The sequence below is a fragment of the Diorhabda sublineata genome, chromosome X (assembly GCF_026230105.1).
Source record: "Diorhabda sublineata isolate icDioSubl1.1 chromosome X, icDioSubl1.1, whole genome shotgun sequence".
In the NCBI taxonomy this organism is placed as follows: domain Eukaryota; kingdom Metazoa; phylum Arthropoda; class Insecta; order Coleoptera; family Chrysomelidae; genus Diorhabda; species Diorhabda sublineata.
Window position 1 is genome coordinate 34,986,707 of NC_079485.1, and position 27,128 is coordinate 35,013,834.

The following is a 27,128-nucleotide window of genomic DNA, read 5'->3' on the forward strand; positions in this document are numbered from 1 at the left end:
AAGCCAGTACATACTTAACAACATCGTAGGTATCAAATTTTCATTTAAATATATTACAATTCTCTTCGAATCACTATACCCTTTTATTTTGCAGTAAAGTCATGATACTTCAACAAAATTCGAATATTATGAATTGATTATCCAACTTCTCAAATTTAAAAAACAGTTGCCTACCAATAAATTTATGACATGAATTTCTTAAAGATTTAAAAACTAGCTTTCTAAGAAGGTCCCAAATTAAAAGTTTACTGAATAAAGGATAAAATGATCTAAGTAATTTCAGAGAATATATCTGACATATTTGCTTTTTTTATCTTTTTATATTACTAGATATACTACACAAATTCAGCCTTTCTGCAATAAAACTCATATCTTGTAAAAGTGTTTGAAAATTCTATGTATGTATGAGCTGTGCATCCAGTTATCTATGAAAATAATAGTTTTTTTTGTATTATTCAATTTGATTTAGAAATTTGCAAACAGACACATTTGCTATGTGTTTACAGTTTTTAAAGTTCACTTAACACATTGTAGGAAAGTATGCACAAGATTGGAAAAAAGAAAATGGCAGTGTATATTTTCTAATAAATAATAGGGGTAGAGAGGATGCAGGAAAATGGTATTAATGTAATGGTAAATAACAAAGAGGATATTCATTCATGAACAGAATACTAAATAATAATGGAATGTCTCCTTATCCCGTCATCACTACAAATTATAACAAATTTGATTGATGACTGGACCTTTGGAATTGATTGCAGATATCATACAATTACTACTCATAAGTTCCTTATATAAAAAGCTCAATTTGTGCATAGCATTTCAGAGTTTTTTCATAATATTATTAATATATTACATAACAATTTAATACTTATATTTGTGGAATTGAACAAAAATTTCAATATTTTTAGTATCAAAAATAACAGCTTGGCATTTGTAGACTGGTGAGATTTATGGCATCATATCAAGTTTCCTAAAAAATCATAGTCAACACCTTTCCCATTTGAAAAAATAAAAGTGGTATTTCTGATATCTACCTTCAATTATTCTTGAATTGAGCCTAAAGACACATCAATTTTTCTACTAATGAAAGTGCACTTTTTATTATTAGGTGATACAAAAAACAATAATAAATGTGAATATTGCAATAATTCACATAGATAACACCATGATTACTTATTCAATTTTATATTTTATTAACAACTTTATACTTGATAGCTATATTCCTTCTCAATTTTATACACCTTTGATTGTTATTTATTTATGTATCATACTGTCTGAAAAACCAAACACATAGCAAGGTCAAATTAAAGAATTTTATTGGCAACTGTAATTCAGATAAGTGAACTAATATTTATGACGAAAAATAATAGTTACATTACAAATAATAGTTACATTACGTTTCAGATTATATTTTACAGTAATTTACATCTTCAAGTTCAAAGTGATGACCATATATTTTTTAAGATGGTGGGTATAGAATACTACCCTTCATATTTATTATTTTGTCATCATTAAGTAAAACAGTGAATCATTAATAGACTTGCATACAAAAAAAAGTATATCGAATTTAGTGTCATTAAAGTTCTATTTAAAATATAGAAGTTCCAATACAAATTATTGTGTGGAAATGCACAATAAACATTTCTAATTTGTTAATTTGGTATTTGCCAAAACTGCGAAGTGTGCGGCATCTGTTGGTTTTCTTTCAAACTTCAATAGACGTGAACAATGAGGCCAGAATATGAACTAGTTTTGTTTTATAAACAATAGAAAGTGTCTAAATAGTAAAATAATATACCTGTTTAAAGTGCTTTTCTTAGATAAAAATAACCACACATCCATAAAGTGCACTTCAAAAGTAATAAAAACGTGATAAAAGTGTTGAATGTATTGCTTGTTAAAATTCCATTCTAGTGTCCAATAAAACTCTTGTGCACCTTTTTGCTAGTTTTGTGAAGATATTCAAGTCTCTTCCTCCCCTACTTAAATGAACAAATGCATTTCCAATCTAACTACATCATTCAGATTAATTGTGATCTTATGAGGCCGAGAAGTTATACCTAAGGTCTGTAGTCACAAATTTTAATGGTTGTTGTTCCTTTCAGGCCACATAGTACTATATGTCCCGCTTTGAAAACAGCTTCACTTTCTTTTAGTCGCCTGCTTCTGACTCCAATATATTCCATGATGTTAAAAGGGTTACTTAAATTTTCGTCATTTTTAGACCAATTCTTAAGCCCAATTTTTGGTTATAACCACAGAAACACGTTTAGGAAATAACGGAAATTACAAAAACAGAGAAAACCTCACCAAAATCACTAAAAACACATAAAAAAATTGAACATTATCAAACGTCATACAGATTGTATTGTTGTTCATCGCTGTAGAAGCCAAATTCAGCGCCATCTAGTGACACGTGGTTTTCGTCAATAGTAAACTAGCTACTGTGAGTCAATATGCCTTATGGCAACTTTATCACTCAAATATTACTATTTATATTCTTATAATAGTTATTTCTAATTTAGAGATATTGATATCTATTTCTCCTCAGTGTATATCCTATAGATTTTTGCTGTTTTATTCATAAAGTTGAAAATTGTATTTGATTGTAATTAGTTTTATTTTTAGATCCTGAAAATGGTGCATCAAACCTAGTTCGGATAAGGAAATCGGCGTTGGGAAAGTCTGCTCCATCATTATCGTTAAATATGGTAATTATTTTTATTGTATTATTAAAGTTAAGAAAAGTTGCTACTATCTTGTATTCTGACATTATCAATTAATAAATAGATTTGTATTTTCATTTTCTGGATAAAATTCAAGAGCAGGAAGTTACTAAATAAATCAATGGATTATTGGAGGCTATTATAATGCATTGATTAACTAATATCCTCACTTTACAATTTCTTTCTTTCATCTGTGTGCAAATATGGCATTACTTCTATTTGAGTAAAAAATTGATTTATGGGTCAAAAAGACCAATGCCTTTCACTATACCTGATGGGGCTTAAATTTCCAAAGTTAAAATTGTCAGAATCTTAATTTTGGTTATTTTCGAGGATTGAAAGAAAAGAAAGACAAAATGTTGGCTTTTATCAAACAATAATATAATAATTAATCCCGTTTGTAAAAATATAGAGGTATTAAAAATTGCATTGCAAAAAGCAAGAGCTATAAATAGAGTTATAATTTAAAAATTAAATTCAGACAGGTCCTACACAATAATACACAAATAATTTAGTAAATATTGGTATTGACAAAGGTACCGAATGAAAATGACACATCTATTGTGTAAATTTAGTACTTTAACTGAGTCAAAACGTCACTGAAGATGACAAATATACTGAAAACAAAACATAATAATCTATCAAGAAATGGTGAACAAGCTTGAAACAGTGACAACCAATACGCAGCAAAATGTCTAGCAAACAATACAATTAAAATAAACTTGCAACAGCATACACCTATACACTGCTAATAAAATGCATGACAGAAAACAACGTAATTCACCATACATATCAACCAGAAGGGGAGCGTGTGTATAGAATTGTTATTAAAAATCCACATTATACAACCGATACCATAGAAATCGAGGAAGAATTAGCCAAAAACAAACATTGAATCTTTATCGACCTATAACCATACAACAACAATAGAAATATCTATAAGATACAACACATTCAAAATAGATGGATACAAATAGAACCAACTAAAAAAGTTGAAGGAATCACACAGTGTATAAGACACCAAGAATATAGCCATTCAAGAGCATATCAACAAAGTAACCTGCAAGAAAACTAGAGATTCACCCGCCAAATAAACAATGCAACAGTCCTCACCTGGCCAATTATAAAGGCTGTGAATACTATCTGCTGAAGCCAAATAACGCAAATAACAAATTGAATCTAGCAAAACATACACACAAATATAGCAATAAAAACCCAAACAAATCCCAACATCAAATAAATACTACAACAAATCAAATACAATATCACAGCTCCAAAAATAGCAACACAAAAAATATAACTAAATATACAGCAAATATGGAACAACCAGATAGTATAAACAGCATTATTTTCTAGAAGAGTTCAAAGGCATGTTTTAACGTTTTTAACGTTTTTTGCAGAACGGCACGGTGTTAAAAATGCTAACATCGCTTATCAGCAAAATTCATTAACATATTCAAATCTGCAGAGTGGAATGCCAACGAGTTTTTCCAAAATAAAACTAAGGTCGAAACTTTTCTATGCCATAATTCTATAAACATCCTTACTCATAAGTGAATCACACTTCACAGATAAAACAACATTCCAGGCTACATAAAACTACCTAGTTCATGCTGGTACAGATATAATAAAAAAGACCAATCATGTGAAACTACCAAAATACAAAACACATCACCTGCAATCAACAGTTATAAAAGCGCGAGCTAACAGTCGAGCAATATACTGCTCACCTAGGCATGAATTATTTGGTTCAAGACAACCAAAGGTAAGAAACTTGCAAATCTCATGAATGAATATTTAAACAAATAATTGAAATGGATTAAGTACTGAGTTTAACAACGCTCTTAAAGGTGTTGTTGAACAAGCTAACCCAATAATTGTAAAACAAAGCTTATAGAAATTAGCTTTAAAAAGAAGGGCTAGAGTTGAATGACGCCAAACACACATTTCAATAGACAAAAACGTGTTAAACAAGGTAACTAATGAGCTAAAATCAACAAAGAAGCAAATAATAATTATGTCTCTAATCTCAATAGGTATAACATGATATGGAAACTGATCAAAGATGCGCTACATGGCTGATTTACCTACCAACAAAAACACCACATTCGCAAACTACACAATCAGAGACCAAATCTACTCAAAGAAACTTCACACTAAGAAAAGAGAACTGCCCCCAGTACATATAAACAATATGCAATTACAACCACAAAATACTTAGGGATGCATATGAACAAAATACTCACCCGCAAAAAGCACATTGTTGAGAAACAGGAACAAATAGACTTCAAGATTAAAGAACTATATTGGTTAATAGGAACGAAATTCAATTTGTCATTAGATACTCGTAATAAACTTCTTTTATACAAAGCAATAATTGAACCCAAATGGGTTTATGGAATGAAATATTATTATGTACAGAAAAAACCACAATGAATAACAATATTATAAGTAATAGTAATAGGTAATAATTAGTAAATAAGTCGTATATGAGTCCATAGCAAAAATTCTAGCAGTATGCAGCATGTCTGAAATTAAATATTATTATTAGAATAAACGTCGTTTACAGAGTAGAAGGTAAATATGCCCTCAAATTATTGCAGAATGAGGAAAAAGATGATAACGTTTTGTTTTCAATTGGCAAGTGATTGAGCATTTTTTGCATTGTAAAATATTGAGCCCTCAACTAATTTTGAACGTGGAGTAGGTAGGTAAAGGTCTTGCAACGACCTTTCTGAAATTGGAGAAGCGTGCTTACGAATTAGGCAAATGGATTCAAAGATGAATAAGGAAGGCAAAGTCAGAATTTTCAATCTTTCGAAGAAGTCCTTGAAAAAAAATTCTGAAAAATTTAGAGCTCTTAATATTAATATTAACATGTACTGGGTCGAAAATTTCAATTTTATAATATTTTATTTTATATTTATATATAATTGAATGCTCTACAAAAAAATATTCTTATAATTTTTTATATATTTACTTTTCCAAAAGTTATTTAACGCTAAAGATGGATTGATTTAAAAATCAATTAAACTATATTCTTTAACTTTATTTTCTTCCAGAAGGACTCTTCTTCTTCTGTGAATAGAAGGAATAGTCGGTCAAGTGCAATACATAGATTGAGTTTTGTTACAAATACAAGTCCAGTACTACCAAGATCTCATTCACCAGTTTGTGGTAGTCCTCTTGATAGCCCTAGAACACACACCAGCTTCAATAACTTCTCATTCGCACCTATCAAAAGGTAAGTAGTTCTTGCAAGCTAAAACCTTTTTTTTCTCTCTTCTCTAATACATATTGAAGCTAAAATTTGCTTTTGGGATGCTGTCCATTATAAGATATGTGCATCCCAGTTCAAAATATAACCTGAAGAGTTATGACTATGGTCAGAATTTCTGTTAGTTCCTATGAGATTAATCACGCAGATTCACGCAGTTTCCATAAATCTGTACATTAATTCAAAACATATAAAAGATACTACATCTACTTGTTTATTGTTGCAAAGCATATAGCTTAAATGGAAAAAAGCATGATTTTGTAAATTTGTTACAATTTTTATAAATCTAGTTGACACATCCTAATTATACTAGAAGTAAAAAATTTTTAACTTTTTTTATGGTATTAGAAGCGGATCCATGCAGTCAGGAATACTGGTGCTAGTATGATGAATCCTGTTAAAAAAATGATGAAGCAAATGATAAATTTATGTTGTAATACATTGCCTTTCTGTTTTGTATTTTTGGGGTTATATTATGGACTGGGAACCAAGGAGAAGGAAACTAAGTATGAGCATCTAACAGTGATCTAAGTCTGAACAAACATATTTTTTGACAATCAAAATCATTTTTACTATTCATTCCCAAGTTTCCTAATGTCTTCGATTGGTTGGGATTTTCGTATTTTCAACATTTTAATAATAGGTGGTCCATATCTGCCCTTTTATTACCCTCTTCGCCAAAAATCATATTTAATTTTGTAAAGGTGGACTGGATAAGATGATGATGATGTATTCTAATGCTTTTAAAATTTCGCAAGCATATTCTATATAAAAAAACTTAATTTATTGGTGAATAAAAACTGCACAACTTGTACCTAACTCATATGGTAGAACTACCATGATATTTGGTAGTAACGATTTCAACCACACCGAAATAAGCTTTATTAATGGAGATAAAAAATATTACTTACTAAATTTACGAAACTACTCTTTAAAAGGGAAAACTATATTTTTCTTACTCAGTATTCAATCTCTACTAAAAATTATTAGACACCTATACATACATTAATTTTTATGTTATTGTCTCTGAGGATTATCCAAAATATAATCGATTTTTAATTAGGTCTTGAGAATACATAAAAGAAGTAATATTCTTCTTTAAGGTTAAGAATTTTCGGGGTTTAAAATTGGAACGATTATTACCCTTTTCCAGTCTTGGTTGTTACCATTCTGGTTATCCATATTTCGTAAAATGTGTCCAATAAGAATAACTCCTTGCCATCTTGCAGCATATTGCTGTAAAGTATACCTTCAAAAGTTACTAGGATTGTTTGTTTTGTTATATGAATATTTTTTTCATAAATCCCTTCACTTTCGTAGTTCTAAAAGTGGTAATGATATTTTTGAGTAAATACTCTTTAAAAATAGTATCGACTCCTTTTATTATTAGGCCTTCATTAAACGGGGGGATATATTTTCAATCAATTTTTATAATATTGCATGAAACTTAATTCTGAAAAATGTACCAGTAGGGGTGGGCAAAATAATCGATTACCCGATATATATTTTTAAAAATAATCGGTACTCGATTAATCGAAAATAATCATATAATCGAAAAATATCGATTAAACGGAAAATATAAAAATAACAATCGAAAAAATCGCATATTCGGAAATAATCGGTTAATCGAAAATAATCGATTAATCGGAAAAATGCAAGTCCAAATCCAAGACTAAAGAGTTTATTTTGAAACAAGCCCATTAAGAGCTAGTGACAAATTATCACTTTTAATTAATAATATACAAAAGAGATTGTTGTGTAAGGTGGAGCTTGTGGACAACATCCTGTGAGAATTTGGTTTTATAAAATACAATGTTTCTTGCCTATTTTCATTCTCAAAAATGCATAATGGTTTTGGTACAGTTTAATTGAATTTAAAAGAGAGTTTTTAAGTCGCTTTATTACAAAGTAAAAGACTGAAATAGTTATTTGTATGCTTAGGCCGCGAAATACCTTTTTAACGTACTGAAAGAACAGTTATAGCCGAAACCGCTTGCGGCCGATGCAAGATAATCTTGAGGTCGTTAAAAAGTTTCACGTCTATGGCATACACACTATTTTTCGTACAATTGTTGAAATAATCAATTTAACGATTAAAAAATGTATTTTCTGAATAATTATTTCAATATAATTCAATATCAGAATCTTTCTTCCAAATATCTTCTGTAGTTTCATTATTTAGTTTGTTTTTATTGGGAATCAAACCATCTGTATGTTCCTAGTGGTATACTCGCTCTTTATTTTGTTTTTTGTAGGAATCAAACCACAATCGTTCTTTTGAAGCTTTATTTCCGATTTTCGAATAATCGAAAATTGATTATTTGCGATTAATCGATTATTTTCGATTGATGGATTATTTTTGATTGATAGATTATTTAGATAGAAAATAATCGATTATTTTATATAATCGATTATATTTTTTGATAATTGCCCAGCCCTATTTACCAGTGATGCCTGTTTTAAATGGACTGCTATAGTACGTTGAAAGTACTGAGAAATTATCTTTGGAAGTGAAATTGTATATTTTTGTTAATAACTCATGCTTGCATTTCTAAACATAAATTGCAAATATTATCATTGTAGGATTGTAGCTGGATATCGAGGAGATGGAAGAAGATGGTCTGTTGCTTCTCTTCCTTCATCAGGTTATGGAACAACACCAGGAAGTTCAAACATGTCGGTAAGACGCAAATGAAAAAATACGTAATAACCTAAATGTAGAATGGTTAGAGAGAGAGAGACTAAAGCAATATTTTGAACAAAATAATTGTTAATTTAAATGAAATAAATGATAATTTGAAAACAAAAAGAGGTTAGGATATAACACTAACTAACATAATAGAATCAATAGGTAACTCATAAGCAGCTTTTGAGCAATGATACATGCTACAGAAAAGTATTGGGTTGTAATTATTGAAATAAATTAAATAAAAAAAACGAATAGTGAGTAAAATTAATTCGCTTATAAACTGCAAAGTTTAGAGCTTGTGTAAAAGTCAGTTATTGGAATAGAACATCTGAATTTTTATTTATCTGAAATAGTCATTACTTAAAATATTCATGAACCAACATATGAAATTATTTTCATTATTTACATTTAATTGATCTCAGGGATGGACGTACCACGAGAGAAAAACCATATGGGTGGTTACTTGTATTGGTAGAATATACTCTTATGAATTTATAAATAAAACGCATTTTTGTTTTAAAAATATATTTATACTCCCAAAGATTCCATCTATTATAATTATTGTTTTCAATTGTGCTTTGTTTTTTTTTCAATTCCTGAATATTTTAGAAATGTATTCATTACTCAAAAATTTAAGAAACACTCGATTCCAAACATCGAGTATATAAACTATGTGAATCGAATAGGTTTTAATAGAAAATTCTCCTTTGAATTGACGTTCTTTTTATTTTACCTTTGTAAATCTATTGACTTTGTCCTGCGCCATCCATCCCTGTTTGATCTAGCAATATTTATGTCGCTTATTGCAGTAGAGTACTTTTATATTCTTTGATTGAAAATATTTTTTTAAATCTACCATCTAATTGTTTTATATACAGTCAAAATGCTCTAGTCAAGAACGATTACATCAGTTACCTCATATTCCTACTTCTGAAGATATTAGAATATTAACTCATCATTTTTCGAGTAACGAAAGCAATGCCTCTTTACCCAGTTGTGAAGATACTTCGTCAGTGAGTCACCGGTCTCCTCTTCATAGGCCACGGTCTCGGAGCCTAAGGTAAGTCATGTTTTATTATAAGTAAATCTATGAAAACTATCAGTTGTTTCAATAAAAATGGCCCTTTGTAGTATTGTGTATTACTGAACTGCTTGGCACTTTTAAGCTAACACTTTACAGTTACCACTATAGAATAATCCATTTTCTCTCATCTCATATTATTATAAAAAATATTTGACTACCAGTAATACTAGTAATTGAATTGTACTATTGGTACAAATAGTAAATAAAAGTCATATAGTTATTTTAAGCACATTAATGGAACAAAACAATGGTGTGATTTAATTTATCTACAGATATAGTTCTTGTGAAGTTCTATGAACCGGATATTGCAAGTAAATGATTATACCATTGGCTAGATATTGTGAACCATTTTCAATATAGCTTTAGCAGAAAAGTTGTGAAATTTACCTAATTGAAAATACTTTCAAATAAGAGATGGGAACTAGGTAAAAAAATTTTAATGAATACAGGTCGTTTTCACCAAAGTATGCAGTTTGTAAACCAGCTAATAAATTATATTCATGCTGGAACGCTTAATATGTTTTAAGATATTTACCCTGTATATTAAAGAGACATTGCTATATAAAATACCATCTAAATTTTCCTCAGTAAATAGTTAAAAGTTGAAAAATAACTTTCATGAGTATACTTTTCATACTGTTGTCAACCCAAATAATTCATATTTGTTGGAAAATATATATTCTTAATATATACTAATTAGTCAGGTAACATCATGTACATAATCGTTTTGTAGTTTATATTTATTTCATTCTAGTAGTCCAAGTAGAACTCCAGTTATCGACAACGAAGTATGTATGATGAACGTTCTATATAAAGAACGATTTCCAAAAGCAACTCAGCAAATGGAAGAAAGATTAGGAAATTTTATTGAAGAAAACAAAATATTAGATTTTGGAAAAGATTGTGATTACTTACCTATTGTTCGTTTTGTTCACCATCAAGTTCTAGAGATAGCTAGAGACTGCTTGCATAAATCACAAACTAAATTGATTACCAGTCAGTATTTTCACGAGATGTCCGAAAATTTGGAACGTTTATTATCAGAGGTGAGAAATATTTGGAAGTACAAATAAACTATCAGATCTTGTTATTCTGTTTACAGGATCCAGTCATTTAACAACTATTAATTTCTAAATAGAATAATAGCGAGCGAGGAAATGTTTTAGCAAATGTTGATGTATTGTTATATCTCAATTATTTGTAATATAGCCATTCCTCAAATAGCCTCAAATCTACTGAACACACTGTTTACTATTTCTACATTAATACACATTTACACTTTCTGACGCACGCTTTGATAATCAAGTTTTCGTCTTCAGAGACTAAAAGTAAACGAGTTTAAATGATAACTTGGTTATTGAAAAGCTTGTTAGATAGTACAAATATGAGTGTAGGTATTGGTAGTGGTAAATTGGGTGTTAGGTAGAATTATTCATAAGAGTTCTGCAAATTTCAACTTCAATATCAATTGAAACACAATTTTTTGGATTGTGATTGATTAATATATTCTACTTTCTGATGCCATCTCATTGACTTTTGGACAAACAAGTAGCTTGAAATTTCTGTGTAATTTTCCGTTAGGTTGCCATTTTGTATCCATTTCATATTCATACATACTCAGTGCTTTTATTTTGTTAATTTGGCCAGGTTGTCACGTTACACAAACGTGTTTACCAATTTTATAATTTTTTTTTGTGTGATTACTCCAAGTTTTGACTGAAACATCTACTTTGTGAAGTCCTTGTTAATATAAGCATTTTTATTATAATTTTTATAACCGTCATGACTCATCTGTTGTTCAAAATTCTTATTCTTCTAATAAATATAATTTTCTTAAATTTCTTACACCTTCCTATATTAATTTTTTGAATATTTGATCTTGATTTCAGATCTGTTTTAATAAATAACTGGTTCCATTTTCTAAAAGTCATTTTGGGTGTTTTAATTTTATCAACTTTATCAAAAAATTATATTTCAAATTTCAATATCAATTTAAATCATTTATATTTTATAAAAATTTATAAAGTAGAATTTTATTGTGTTTAAAATGAGTTTGACTTCTTTAACATTGATGGAATTCTTATATTTTTATGGGTAAAACTACAAATTCTATTTTTCTTGAATATGACTATGTTTTAAGGATCTTTGAACTTTTAGAATTGAATGTATGTTTTTTGCTGTTCCATGGTTTATTAATGCACTTTCAAATTTTTTATGACATTAAAGACTTTTTAATCTGCTTTCTAAATCATGACATGGTCATAATATGTTTACACAATTATTAAAAGGAACCTTAATATTATATAATTTATTGTTTGATGTTTTGGATTTTATTTCACTGAGTTAACAAACTATGACATAACAAATATAAAATACATTTATTCATAAAAATTCTAAAATATTTAAGCTTACTGTGAAAATGAGAAGTATATGAATAATAAAAAAGACAAAAGCAATTTGAGTAAGATACATAATTCTATTTTATAAGTTTTTATGTAATCATAAATAATTTTAATTGATAATTTACATGTATTGAATTTTTATAATACATTGTAAAAAGTCACTGTTCAAGCTAGAAATAAATCAATTTTAATAAGAAGTATGAAGCATTGAAGTTAATAATAGTTATCGAGCCCTATGGAAAGATTACAAAATGATTTATAATTTTATTACACTGTAAAATAAGCTGAAAACATCCAACTTCAAAATTAAATATACAATAAGGAATCATGAGCTATCAAGAAATTCTGGTCAAAAGATAATCTGATTCATACAAGTTTGTTCAACTTAAAATGATGTAACCATAAAAGTTGTCATTTGAAAATGATGGAGTATTAAAGACAGAAAATCTTTGTATAATTAAGTCGATTTTAATTTAATACATAAAATAGGTAATCTGTCAATTTATATATTGTCAATATCATTTAATATTCTGATAAAGACCAAACTTGAGTTAGAACTTAAAAAATCTTTTCTATATAATTAATAAACTGTTATTTATCAAGACAGACCTAAAATGAAGAAAAAAATATTCAAGAAACTAATAAACATAATAACTTTCTGGGTACCATAATCATTATCTCACAACGATGTTACATTTCTTCTTTCTTGGGGTCAGTATTTGTCTAATTTTTATAAAATGTATATGCTCTCTATATTTAGAGTTCCAAAAATATTAATTTGTAAGAAACAGATAAAATATTGGCTTATGAATGGTTCATTTTTATGGTTTTGAAGTTTATTTTACTAAATCATTGATTTTAATTTTTTCAGGAAATCCCTAGTATTGATAAGATTAATTTAAATATTGAAGGGCTTGTCGTTTATAAATGTATAAAATACTTAAGAAGTTAACCTGGAAATATATGAAACACATATTGAACAAATGCAGTTAAGGTATAATGTTTTAAAATCCATTTCTAAAATATGACGAGAAGCTGTGTCTACCTGCCTATTAATTTTAAGATAATATATTAAATTAAAAGGAGAATCTAAACGAACGCTATAGTGTATACTTCATCACTTTTTGTATTTATGAATAAATATTTAACATGTCTCGCAGGTACCAATTTTTTGTAGCGCCACAACGTCTTCTACTTGACATTTCTAGCCTCAAAACTCTTTACACATATTTTCAACTGTTCTGGATACTAGGGAGGATCCTTACTAAATTTTGTTAGAAAAAACTTGGAATTAGGCAATTTATAGTTGACACTGAGGGTTCAGAACGTCTGAATTTATGTATATATATGTACGTAAACTATTATCTAGGTATTTCCATTTTTAATGAGAAAGTTCACAAAACGATACTAAAAATATATGAAAGAGTGAAAAAATATATAAAAGTATTTTAAATAACTAAGTTATTATCTTTGCTATTTTTCTCTGCTCGAGTTGTTGATAACTTCCTTTTAGGTCTGTTTGTTTTTATATTTTCAAACTTCTATAATTTCTGAAACTGTACTACTGTAATGAAACATAAAATTTCAATAAATGCACCACTAGATATTGAAATTCTTAGAAATACAATTCCAGTCACATCTTAGATTTTTGTAATTATGTATACTTAAGTTGGAAAATACTTCACGGAATATTAATGTTGAATGGTTAACCAACTTAATTACAATCTTCCAGTGAAAATTTCAATAAAAAAAACAAATTTTGGCAAGTAAATGTAAAACAAATGAGAAATTATAATAACGTGAAAAAGAAAACGTGTCTATTTTCAACAACAAACTTTTAAATACAATACTGCTATTTACCTCTATATACAAATAGAACTTCTGTGCTGATAAAGTACATCTTTTCATAATTTCCTTAATAAAAAGGAAGTGGAAAATAGTTCCAAAGTATATAATTATAACGACAAATATGTAGCAAAATGGCATGAAAACCTGATTCAGCTACAATATGAAATCGAGAAGATCCAATGACAGAAAAATATGTTAGCCAGGTCTAGGACCAAACTAGCCCCAAAAAAGTTAGATTTTAAAATATACGTTATTAAAATGTATGAATATTGTTTGACAAACAAGTTTATCATTATTAACATAAACTTTCATATAATTAAATACCCAAGATAACTGGTATACATATATAATAATTTATTATAATGTAGAAAGATAAAATCATGGATGGCCTCTCAGAACCACCAGAACAAGGACTGCAGTAGGGATCACCACTATCCAAATTTCGAAACATACAATTTCCGCACTGGAATACGTCATCAAAATCAAAACTATATGGGTCAATAGCTGGTAAACAATCCAACTAAATCCCAATTTATAATTTCAAATTAACTTTGAATGAGTATTTGCACTTAGAGAACAAGAACATGTTATCCTGAGCAGCCTTTCAACACATTAAGGAAGAGGTATAACTACATCCACTGCCTCTGTAAAAAGTATTCAAATACAGATCTACTCGAAAAAACTGCAAACCCGATCTATAGCTTCGTCGACGATAGCACATTGGTGTCGTCGTTCAAATCAACCATCCCAATAAACTCGGCCAACACCCAAACCCGTATACAGCAACAGATCACCACTATCAATACCGATCTTGAAAACATTCTGGAGTGGGGTGGGAGCCATCTGATTGAGTTTAATGCAGCAAAGACCCAGGCTGCTGTTTTAACTGAGGCTCAGTATGGACATAAAATATCACCAGCACCGAAAACTCGCCTGTTGGGTGTTGAGGTTGGGAGCAATATGTCTTGACATGGTCACGTGGCTAAATTAGCTAAGGCAGATTCACAATAATTTCTTTCAATACCAAAAACGCTATATACTCCGCAACAGCTTCTATTCATCTACAAGGCTCAGATTCGTCATCTTTGGAGTATTCCGCGCACATTTGGGTTCGGCTCCTAAGCATACCCTAAGAATGCTCGACTCAATACAGAAGAGAGCAATTCGACTTATAGGCGATCCAGAGTTAACCAGAAACTTGGACAATTTGGAGCATAGAAGAAAGGTCGCTGACCTAACTCTGTTTTACCGATACTACCACGGCAAATGTTCCGAGTTGTCCAACATAATCCCACCTAGAACAGTTTTTACAAGACCTACTCGACAGGCAAGCGCTCAGAAAGTCATTTTATCGGGACTCCTTTGTTTGGATAATTGCAAGCCTGTGGAACCAGTTACCAAGGCACAGCTTTCCCGAACATTACAACCTGCAGAAGTTCAAGAGCAATATCCACATGGCAGGCACCACTCGAACTGCTCGAGTCTCATATTATCCCTCTATTTTTCACAAAGTTGGATTATTTTTTCTCTTGATTCGTTAAGACTTTTAGCTTTAAAGGCCATATCTATAAACATTTTGTTTTAAATCACCCCAAAGAAAAAAATAATTTTCAACCTCACGTTTATTACTTGACTAAAAATTCATTTGTAAACAAAAGACATTAAAAAAATTTTTTGTTTTTATATAATAATTTTACAAAACTTCAAGGACTCACTCACACATTCCAACTCTGGTAATGTTGAGTGAGAATCCAGAGGAACAGAAGAAGTTTTTCATACTTTATCTCATGTTCTATTGATCTACACTGTAATTAAGCGGGTTAAGTTCTGCAAAAAAAAATTTTTAAAGATTAAACTAAGGTAGTTCTCTTCTGAAACTTTGATTATAGAAATATGAATAATTATTATAACTGTTTAATAATAATATCTTCTAGTTTTCCGAACCTCATTTTTCTCTTGTTACCTCATAATAATCAACAACCATTCAGTATTATTTAATCGATTTCAGACTAAGGAAAAATCCGAGGATGCAGCTAATTTGTTAACAAGTTTTATTAAAAAGCTTCTTCTAATAATATCTAGACCAGCGCGTCTCTTAGAATGTTTGGAATTTGATCCTGAAGAATTTTATCATTTTCTGGAAGCAGCCGAGGGCCAAGTAAAAGGAATGCAAGGTATAAAAGCTGATATCCCTCAGTACATTATTCAAAAATTGGGTCTAAATAGAGACCCAATAGCGGAACTCCAACAAGAACTCCGCGATTATAACTGGTCAAATGAAAATAAACCAGTGGTTTTGAATACAAATCCAACTATGAGAAAAACATTATCAAACCCTAATGAAAATGATTTTGAAATAGTTAAACTCATTTCCAATGGAGCCTATGGAGCTGTCTATTTAGTGAAGCACAAACAGACTCGATTGCGATTTGCAATGAAAAAAATTAACAAAAACAACTTAATGTTACGTAATCAGGTAGAACAAGTTTTCGCTGAAAGGGATATACTTAGTTTTGCTGATAATCCTTTTGTAGTCAGTATGTACTGTAGTTTTGAAACTAAGAAACATCTATGCTTAGTAATGGAATATGTGGAAGGTGGAGACTGTGCAAGTTTATTAAAAAATATTGGACCTCTTCCTGCAGACATGGCTCGATTTTACTTCGCTGAGACAGTACTAGCTGTTGAGTACTTACATTCCTATGGGATTGTGCATAGGGATTTAAAACCAGATAAGTAAGTTTCGTTAAAATTAAAATAAACAAAAATCAACATCAACTTTGCTGATTTCGTACAGTTCAGACAAAAATTGAAAACTATTGATATGGATAATGTTAACAATGTATCATTTTTAGTATCTTATTTTCTCTTGACTTGGCATATTCTCATCCCAAAATCTTTATCGAATCTTTAAAGAACAAACATGATTTGGTTTTATTTTTTTATGCTTGTAAAGTATCACTAATTTGTTTAACGTCTCTACAAATATTCTTATAAGATTGAGTGTAACGATGGTGCATATGTAGTTCTGCAGACGACTCGTGTTCTATTTACTTGTTCCGAACAAGTTATTTTTGGTTATCTAGCACGGCAGTCCCATAGCTTAAAGAAACAGTAGTAACTAGATTTCAATTCTAATAACACACACAGTTTTTTGCCAACTTTTTGTTGTCATTTTGTGTATTGCTTTATTTGTGACACTTACATTTTCTGGATTAATTGCCCTTAGTTTTTGGTCTATTTCAATGAATAACGTGTTATTCTTATCGAAATATTTTATATCAGCGAAAAAAGGCCGCGGCGGCCTATGGCTTCAGAGTTTTCTTTTTATTGTTAGCTTGATCTTTTTCACTGAATTTCTCCATTTAATCTTGTCCTGTACCTCTTTTCCCATCTTGTTATACCAATCTTTTATATATCTATCTTCAGCTCTTCTATCCATTTCTTCCTTGGTCGTCCTTTTTTTCTCTTTAGGTAAACGGCCATTTTGTTTTTCTCCAAATGCCTTTATCAGATTAAATTCCTCCAAAAATTTTTCTCAATATTTTCCTCACAATCTCCCAGCTTATTTGAAACCTCTTTCGATAATATCCAAAGTTCGAAGCAATAGAGCTCTATTAGTCGAATAACTATTTCATAAACTCTATTTTTTGTTGATCTTGATAATATTTTTGAATTTAACATTACTTTTATGGCTCCCGCTACCTGGCTTCTATTTCCATCTTTCTGTATTTTTGTATATAATCGTTACCCCCAGATATTCAAATTGAGTTACAACTTCAAAACAATCTTCTTTCTTTTATTGATAAATTTATTGTTTATATGTAGTTCATGTTCCCTTGCTCTTACTTCAAACCTAGCTAAGACGTTGCGCATTTCTATTTGTTATCTATTTAAATGCAGCTGTAAATTCTGCTAGTAACTAACACTTGGTCTGTGATGCGTCTGCATTACCTCAACCACCCTTGATACTCTTCAATAATATTCAAACCCCAATTTTCCAATCTTTTCCTAATTATTCCTGATATTATCTATCTTGTATGTGCATCCAATAGTGATATGCCTCTGTAATTCCCACAAATAGTTTGGTTACTTGGAGCAGATAACTGCACATTTCCATTAATTTAGTAGTTTCTCTTGTTTCCATATGTCTTGTATTAATTGTGTGATATCTCTCTCCCAATTTCAGGAACTCTGCCGGAATTCCATTCTTCCTGGGACTTCTATTATTAAGTTTTTTATTTCTTCCTGGATTTTCTGCTCAATAGGTTCTAAAACATTTTCTTGATTTCCTGCTTCCTCTTGTTCTCTCTCATCTTCAAACATCTGCACTTATTCGCTCTTAGTTCTCCTATTTCGTTTCTATAATACTTAGACATTCCGGTTTTCTATTGCTTACTTCTTTCAATTTCTTGATAGAGGTTTCACGTTCCTCCAAAATTTTCTCCTATGTCGGTAATTTTTTCTTTTCTCCTGTCTACACGTTATTTTAGCTAGTACCCTCATTCTTTTAAACTGCTCTCATTTTCTACTGTTCCCGATTTCAACATCTTCAATCTGGATTTGCTCTTTTACTTTTTACTTTATTTTTTGTTGCCCTTATTTATTCCTGTCCTATTTAAGGCCTTATTCGTTTACTAGCAGTATCTTATAACCCATTTCGTCTGTTCCACTTCTTTCTTTCATCTTTAGCTGTTTTTCTAATGTTTTTTCGCACTTCTAGTTTCTTTTTTAGGAAATTCGTTTCAATATAAATTTTTTTCTCAAGGTTTCTTAGATTACTCGTGTTTTTCAGTAACTTCACTTTATCTGTAAAACACTATATCTCAATTACACAAATTGTATCCCTACCTTTTTCGTAATTTTACATTTCCTTTCGCTTCTTTTTAAATAAAATTGCCCAATGCTTTTTCCAACTTTGAATCACTAAGTTCCTCTCTTTGTTTCTTTTTCCTGGTTTTTATTTTATTTTTCAAAAACTTTATTTTGAAACACACACTTGAACACACTCCTCTTTTAGTTTAGTTAATTGTTCATTCTTAATTTATCCATAATTTCCTATTTTTTACATCAAATGTTTCATCATAATAATTAATATTTCTTTTGAGAGAAAAACTCAGATCAACCCTTCAGAAGTTTTATCTCTTTTCACTTAAAGTCTTGTTAGTGTTTTATAATTTTCTCAACGAGCCAGCAACTTTCACATTTTGGTTATTTTTAAGGTAATTTTCTTCGCCCTAAGTTGTATAATTGTATAAAACCCTGTAATTTGTTTTCCACTGCATAGTTTTAACATCGATATTTGCGTAGGTGAAATTTAAATCACATTTGCGTTCTTAAAGCCACTTGGAATTTTTTTATTGTGTATAAATTTTGTAACTTTGTAATTTATGATGATTTCCATCAATTTTCTGTTTTAGCCTTTTAATTACAGCGTTGGGGCATATCAAACTAACGGATTTCGGATTAAGTAAAGTGGGTCTCATGTCGTGTAAGTAAAAAATGTATACTTGTCTTTAAATGTACCCAGACATACATACCTCTGCACCTTAACCAATATCGTTTCTGTTGTTTTGTTTTTTCAAATAATATAATACACAAATTCATTCGTAACCAGAACTTACATCCAGAAATATATGTGGTTTCCATCCCCATTTTTCTTCTAGACACTATTAACTTCATGCCGAAAATTTTTAACGTACCCCGAACGAATGCTGCTGATATACTAATATTATTGTGAATTCTACTGAAAAAGTGATTCAAAATATTTTATGGTATTCCACATTAGTTAACATTTGATTCTTCAACAAGTTTAATTTCAAATATTTCGTGCTATAAATTCGTTGCATATCCTTAAATCCTCTGTTCGTTATCAAATACCTGGATGCAAACAGTTTATAAAATCATATATTTTAACTAAAAATGTTATTCTTCCACTCTAATATAGTGAAACATAATCCATTAAAAACAGTCCAGCTTCTGAATGGTTTTTTATTTCAATTTCTAAGCAATCAATGATACAATTTACACTTTTGCATTTAAAGAAAAAAGTTGGGTAGGGTAGTAGTTAAGGAGTCAAAGAAAAAAGTAATGAATACTTCCAACATAACAACAATTTCACCGTTTTTGTAAGTTAATGATTTAATAGCAATCCGTACTTTCGCGAGTTAAATTTAAAAGTGGGAATATACGAAACAGATCCAGGAAGTAAGTTGTCTTATTAAAAAAACTCACTTTCATGAACATATTTATTGGACCTGTAACACTTGTATAATTACCAAAATGTAAGTTGGGTTTTCTAGTTTTGATTTGACTGTTAAAAACCTTTCAAAGTAAATGAAACTTATTAACCGTTAATTAGTGATGAAATCATATCTGGCATTATGCAACAAATCTCTGAAATGCATCAATATACCACGATTTATAAATGTGGAATAGAATGTATATCAACAGAAAGTTTTTGCAAGCATTTTAAAACTGTTTTTCAAAGACTTGACATAAAGCACTTGTTGTCAAGCCTTAATGTCAACAATATAATACGGATATTCTTTAATTACTCTAGCAACAACAGTTTTGCAACACATGGTTCAATATACCCCCTTGCTTTAGATCCTGGTATCTTGTAGTTAACGCATAGTCTTTCCATTTTTTACCTAAGTTATTTTATGTCGAGAATTCTAATCTGTGATAATGACGGTGATGGTGTTATGTATGTATAATAATAAAATATAATATATAATTGTTGTTTTAGTGGCTACAAATTTATATGAAGGGTATGTGGACACGGAGTCTAGAAAGTTTTCGGACAAGCAAGTTATTGGTACTCCTGAATATATTGCACCTGAAGTTATCTTGAGGCAAGGATATGGAAAACCAGTGGATTGGTGGTCTATGGGAATTATTCTCTACGAGTTCCTTATTGGTTGTGTTCCATTTTTCGGAGAAACGCCTGAAGAGTTATTTGCACATACTGTACAAGGTAAGATTTAGTTAATATGAGACATAGTATGCGTTTGAAGTATTATGATTTATTTTGCTATGATAAATTAGTTGGTAAATATATTTTTAGAAATTGCACAATTTTTAGGAGCTACTACCATTTTACAACAAAAATTTTCTTAAAATGTATTGAAACTTATTGGCCTCTTTTTTTAAACAATGGAAAATCTTTGAACTGATGTCTCATATCTAACATAATAAATTTTCCTTCAATATCTGTAAGCACTCAATTCAAGAATTACAGAAAAGGTATAAAAGCTGTATGAGGCCATGTAAAATCTTTAATTTAAGTTCCTTTCTTTTATTGTTTTTTATTTGGAATTTTCTTTTCAGATACTTCACTGTTCAATTGCTTTTTTTGTCGAAAACTGGTATTGAAACATAATTACAAATATTACTGAATCCAGCATTTCTAAATCTGGACATTTTAGATAAATAAAAATATTTTTTTAAGAAATCAAAAAAAGAAGTTGTAAATTTTTCAAGTAATTTTTGGAGTCTTTATGAAACATAAACATGAAAATGAAACGGCAACCGAAAAAATCATCATCACCATCTAATATTTAAAAATACACAGATCAAAATGAGCAAATTTTCATTTGTCTACACAACGAACATTTAATAAATATTTCCAACTGTAATATCACAAACATTGACAATATCACTGTGCAAATCACTTGTATTCTCGTGTAAGCAGCATTACTAATCATTATTACGTGGGTGGCGTGATCAATATCTTGATCTTTCATTGACAAGTGAATTAAGGGGATATATTTTCTTGAATGCTTTTTCGATCGGCAAGTGTATAAAGGGGAAGTCGTCAGACCTTTATAGATATCACAATTGAAATTGAAAATTCAGACCCTTATCTTCTCATTCCGATCGGAATTTCCTGAGCTACCTGCAAATTTAGAAAAAAAAAACGCAGGCATAGATTTTGATTTCTGACGGCCGAACAACACTTTCGTGATTTTTAGGAGTCTGATCTTGGAGGTGGGTGAGCCGTTTGGGATCAAATTTTCAGAGAAGGCTCTCTGGACGGCCAAACAATAGAAACCAAAAATTGAGACCGATGCATGCGTCACGGAGACAATATCGTGACCTGGCTGTGAAATAAAGTATAAAATTATATTCCTTGCTCGAAACTATGTTTCTGTTTAAATAATATTCATTGAAATTAATGCTCTGTAACATATTCCTTAGCATATTCTGTTGAGGTAAATTTGGTGGTATCGCCATATCTTTATCCAAATAACCCGCCTTAGTTATGAATGATTCTGTAAATATTATAGTCTCATGCATTTTGCACTATTAGTGTGAGAATAAATATAAATAATCGTCACAACAGAAATAGAATAAAAATATATTGATTGTATTCAAATAGCGAACAGAATATTTTTATCCAAAATGTTAATTTTAAGAGGTATTGAAGTCACTAGTGTATTATAAGTTAAATCTGTGCAAACACTCATTTTTTTGTTGTTTGCTGAAATTTTTTTGGAACCAAGCACCTTTTTTTTTGTTTCACTGCAAAAAAATATTTGATACCATGGTGATCATGTAAAAGCCTTCCTATAAATTGAACTAATGTTTTCTTTATATTGAATTTTTATGTTCATCAGTAACTTTTTAAAACCCGTTGTTTCTTCCGAACACGCATGTATAATAAATAATATTATAACAAACTTTGCATTTTAGATGAAATAGAATGGCCTGAAAATGAAGACTGGCCTATACAAGGAGAAGCTAAAGATCTCATTATTTCTCTTCTACAACATTCACCTAGAGATAGATTAGGCACTGGAGGCGCACATGAAATTAAAGAACATGTTTACTTCAATACGATAGACTGGAATTCACTACTTAGAAAAAAGGCTGAATTTATTCCTCAGCTACAACATGATGAAGATACAAGTTATTTTGATAGTAAGTATTTTACGAAAGTAATGTAATTTTTTAGTAATGTAATCATGTAATCCTATGTTTAACTGATATTCATAAACAGTTTCCATATTTATCTATTTGACACAAAAATTTATAAATAAGTAGCTATGCTTAATTTCTAATATTGTTTCTCTACAGAATAATAAATATTTTTCCTTTAGCCATTATTTATTCATTAAATATCTGTAACCCATTTTATTATTATATTCATAATACAATGCGTTTCAAATAAATTTCAACCAATTAAAATTATATTGTCATAATGCAATGGGTGATTTTCACAACAATTCACCCTGTCATCCAATCTAAATCAAGTAAATTACACAAAACCAAGATAGCTGCAACGTTTTCGTAGTTTCCCAACAAAACCAATGCCATTTGATGAATTGTAATTGGCCAATTTGATAATGCGACTTGCACACTAAGTCTAATGCAATTCTAGTTCTAAATTCAATAACTAAACATATTTTTAGCATTTCATTTAAATTTCAAATTGAAATAATAATTCTGAAATTTATAAAATGGCTAAAACTAGTGATAACAGAAGTAACATGGAAATGAAGTTAAGTGCCCTAAATATTACAGAAAAAGCAAAAATTTGGAAGTTTTACTGATTTATTTTAGCTTAGTGAAAAATTATTGTATTTAACTTAAACATAATGGTTGTAATTCACTCTTATGAATTGAACATTATATTTGTGCACACTGAACACACTATTTACACTACCACTACACCAATACGTACAATTACAGGGTCTTCCGCGCGTTTCAATAAGATAAGGTAAGGTAAGGTAAGACATTCACCTTTGGTATCTGAAGACAATAACTTGGTTATCGAAACGCGCATTAGACAGAGTAATTGTGAATGTTATTATGAACAGTGTGCTTAGAATGAATATTACCAACGATTCCAAAATTTCCTACTCATAATCATCATTATGTACTCTTTGCATACTTTACTATTAGTGTATCTGTATAAGCACAGCTTTGCTTTGGATGTAAGCCAATAGGAATTTCAGGTTTTATGCTGGTACTGCCTTTATCGAATTTTTCAAGTACCAAATTATTTAATGCATTCACATTTTCCGTATGTTTTTTTATTGTATTGAGATTTTACGTTTTATGTAAAAGTATTTCAAACTTATAAGAGTACTTTCAAGATGTTGGCTCTGTTCATTTATAGTTAAGACGCACACGACACTGCATATTTCTATTTATTTGAAGATTAGATAATTAAGACAGACACTAAAATATATTATTCTCCTTGGAAGTTACACTACTAATATTAATTATATTTTAAGGTAGAATAGATCGTTATAGTCACGAATTAGAAGATGATACCGACGATACCGATGATTCACCAGTGTTTGGTCTATTTTCTTCCTGTTCTCCACAATATAAGAAAGTGTCAGAGTTAAGTTCCTTAAGTACTGATACTGATGCTGAAATTAGTAGTTCATCGTTAAAACTCAGTGCTTCTGAAGCATCCGTGCCTGGAACTCCAGAAATTTCAGAATCAAAACCAAAATCAAAACTAACAGATAATTTAATTGTATTCCCCCGAGCAATAGAAAAGAAGAAACCTGAGAATAAAATGGTATGTAATATTAATTATTTTTTTGATTTATGTCGTGAAAGAACATTTACACATCGTATAGGATCCCAATATAAAACGACCTTCACCGAGCTGGTTAATGGATCAAATAGATCAAACTTAAATAGAAATAAAGTTTATTTTATTACGAACACGGTGATGATAGGGTTGTCTGCGAAATACCTGAATACCTGAATACCGGTTGCCTAATTTTAAAAGATTAAATTTTTCTCAGAGTGAATATGTGCGACTGAGAAGTCTTTACCAACCATCTCATGCGATAGAACACAACATAACAGCTGTTTGGTGTGGAAAATTCTGTAAAAAAAATGAAGAAATTAGTTATGAGTATCTGATACTGACGTTTTGATGATTTTGTTAGGAAATATGCACAAAATTATTGAATCAGAAATTTGGCTAGCCACTTCAGCAACAAAAAAGACTAAAAATCAACCTGTAAATTGCAATAATTGCACCGATTTAGCTTGAATTTAGGAATCAAATTATGCCAAAGTCTTCCCGCATTCCACACGTTTACAGGTTGCGATTACACGGCAGCATTTTATAATAAAGGAAAAGTAAAACCGTTTTAGCTACCTTCAAAGAATGAAAGATATCAAACAGTTTTTGCGTCATTAACAGATCCTGCTGATATTTTCATTGACGAAAAAATGAAGATCGTTCAAGAATTTACTGCTAGTATGTATGGCATCAAGAACTGCACTAACGTGAATGATGCGAGATTTCGTATTTTTATGAAAAATTATTCTGCTAAAGAAGACAGCGAGCAGTTTGTAAAAAAAAATAAAAGGCTTCGACTCCAACTCCATACCACCATGCTGAATATCATTGACTCAGAAAATTTTAAAAATAGAAATAAAATTTGCAAGATTAGAATTATATATGTATTGCTATAACCTTCTTATTTACTTTAATGTAATAGATTAAAAAAAATTAAAAACTAATCCTTTATTTTAATATGAAACTACTCCAAAATGATGCTCAGCATGTACGCGTCTATCGCTATCCTTTTTGTTTGAGTAAATAGCATGCACACACTCTCTCTCTAAAAGGCCGGGATACAAACTGCTGTAATGTTGTGTCCTCTTCTATCGCATGAGATGGTTAAAAATTAATTAAAAATATCCTGGACTGAAATTTGCTAGGCAACCCATATGCAATATATTTTTTGATATATTAAATTACATAAAAAATATGTTTGATCCATTAACCAGCTCGGTCGTTTTATATCGGGAATCTTAGACTAATATCTTATTGCTGATCACTCTTTGAATAAGAAAACAACTACTATATGCTGCGACAAATATTAGAGCTTTTGAACAAACTATTTGACTATTATACTATCGATCGACTAACTTTATATATGTTATTTGGCATTCTTGCAAGAAGAATTAGCTAATTTGTTTCCTCTGAAATTTCTACTGGGGCGGGAGTTTATTTGAAAAGTATATTTTTGAAAATCTAACTGACAAAAAGTGGATAGCTTGAAACATGAATTATGTAAGCAATGAGTGTAGATTAATTTCACCCCATGTTAATAGAAATAAACAAAATGAATTTAAATAGTGTTTAGGATAATTTCAAATAGTGAGTAAGCAATATTATGAAACATATTTAATCGAAATAATTGGATTCATTTATTTGATTTCTTTTACTTTTCATTTTCTTACAGATCTCGCTTGATCTATCATCTTATATTATAAGTACTCCAGAATCATCACAAACAGATAGTGATGATGTGTCACCTCAAATAAACAGAAGAAAGAAAACAACCCACACTAGGGACTTCTTACCTAAATTTTCAATATCTGTCGAAGATGAACATTCTATTGGTGGAGAAAATAGAGATTTTCCTTCACTAAGTCAAATTAAATCTGGAGTATTTGGACATTCGCCTAGATCTGTGGTGAGAAGTGCAAGTACATCAGGATTATCACTTATGATACCAGCAGGTAAGAGCAACAATGTAATTTTGCAAAACCAATCACACTTAGTCTATGACAATTGAAATTAGTGTATTCTAATATCCAACTAGTTTGTATATACATGTTTATTACTTTCAAATATTGTGCCGTAAGTATTTCATATCTTATAAAATTCCTATTGACAAGATGTTACAATTACAGAAATATAAGAAATAATTAATGTACTCTTTTACTTTCAGATGATATAACCTCAACACCACATCTGATCCATCCAACAAATGCCGGAGGAGGGTCAAGCACCGCTAGTTCTCGAGATACTTCTCCATGTCGTGAATTATCTCCATTAGGATCTACTTTGAAACCACCTATTATTATTCGTAGAGGTCCTAAAGGATTTGGTTTTACTGTTCATACAATCAGAGTCTATTATGGAGACACTGATGTATACACAATGCACCATCTAGTTATGGTAAATATATATACTAAAATTGATACCTAAATTGAAATATTTGCTAAGATACACAGAAGTTATAGAAGCAGTACAATTAATATTAGAAAAAAAGAATTATGCGGTATGGAATGTAATCAATAAGAAAAAACAATGAAAGATCGTCAT

At 29.9% G+C, this 27,128-nt stretch overlaps 1 protein-coding gene across 8 annotated transcripts in view; it reads left to right on the plus strand.

The window, feature by feature from the left end:
- The window catches only part of LOC130451095 (microtubule-associated serine/threonine-protein kinase 3), a 33,652-nt gene that overhangs the window by 1,680 nt on the left and 4,844 nt on the right, over nucleotides 1-27,128 (plus strand). Inside the window, exons 1-13 of one of the 8 annotated variants that reach the window (XM_056789898.1) lie at nucleotides 2,240-2,449; nucleotides 2,632-2,714; nucleotides 5,792-5,973; nucleotides 8,590-8,686; nucleotides 9,574-9,755; nucleotides 10,513-10,825; nucleotides 16,038-16,765; nucleotides 19,450-19,520; nucleotides 20,781-21,008; nucleotides 22,727-22,954; nucleotides 24,274-24,569; nucleotides 26,260-26,539; nucleotides 26,752-26,981. In XM_056789898.1, coding sequence (XP_056645876.1) covers nucleotides 2,712-2,714; nucleotides 5,792-5,973; nucleotides 8,590-8,686; nucleotides 9,574-9,755; nucleotides 10,513-10,825; nucleotides 16,038-16,765; nucleotides 19,450-19,520; nucleotides 20,781-21,008; nucleotides 22,727-22,954; nucleotides 24,274-24,569; nucleotides 26,260-26,539; nucleotides 26,752-26,981 — 2,838 coding nt within the window. In that variant the 5' untranslated portion in view covers nucleotides 2,240-2,449; nucleotides 2,632-2,711. Of the gene's footprint in view, nucleotides 1-2,239; nucleotides 2,450-2,631; nucleotides 2,715-5,791; nucleotides 5,974-8,589; nucleotides 8,687-9,573; nucleotides 9,756-10,512; nucleotides 10,826-16,037; nucleotides 16,766-19,449; nucleotides 19,521-20,780; nucleotides 21,009-22,726; nucleotides 22,959-24,273; nucleotides 24,570-26,259; nucleotides 26,540-26,751; nucleotides 26,982-27,128 lie in introns of those variants that run through there. The other 7 variants (XM_056789897.1, XM_056789891.1, XM_056789893.1 and 4 more) reach the window with 7 other exon arrangements.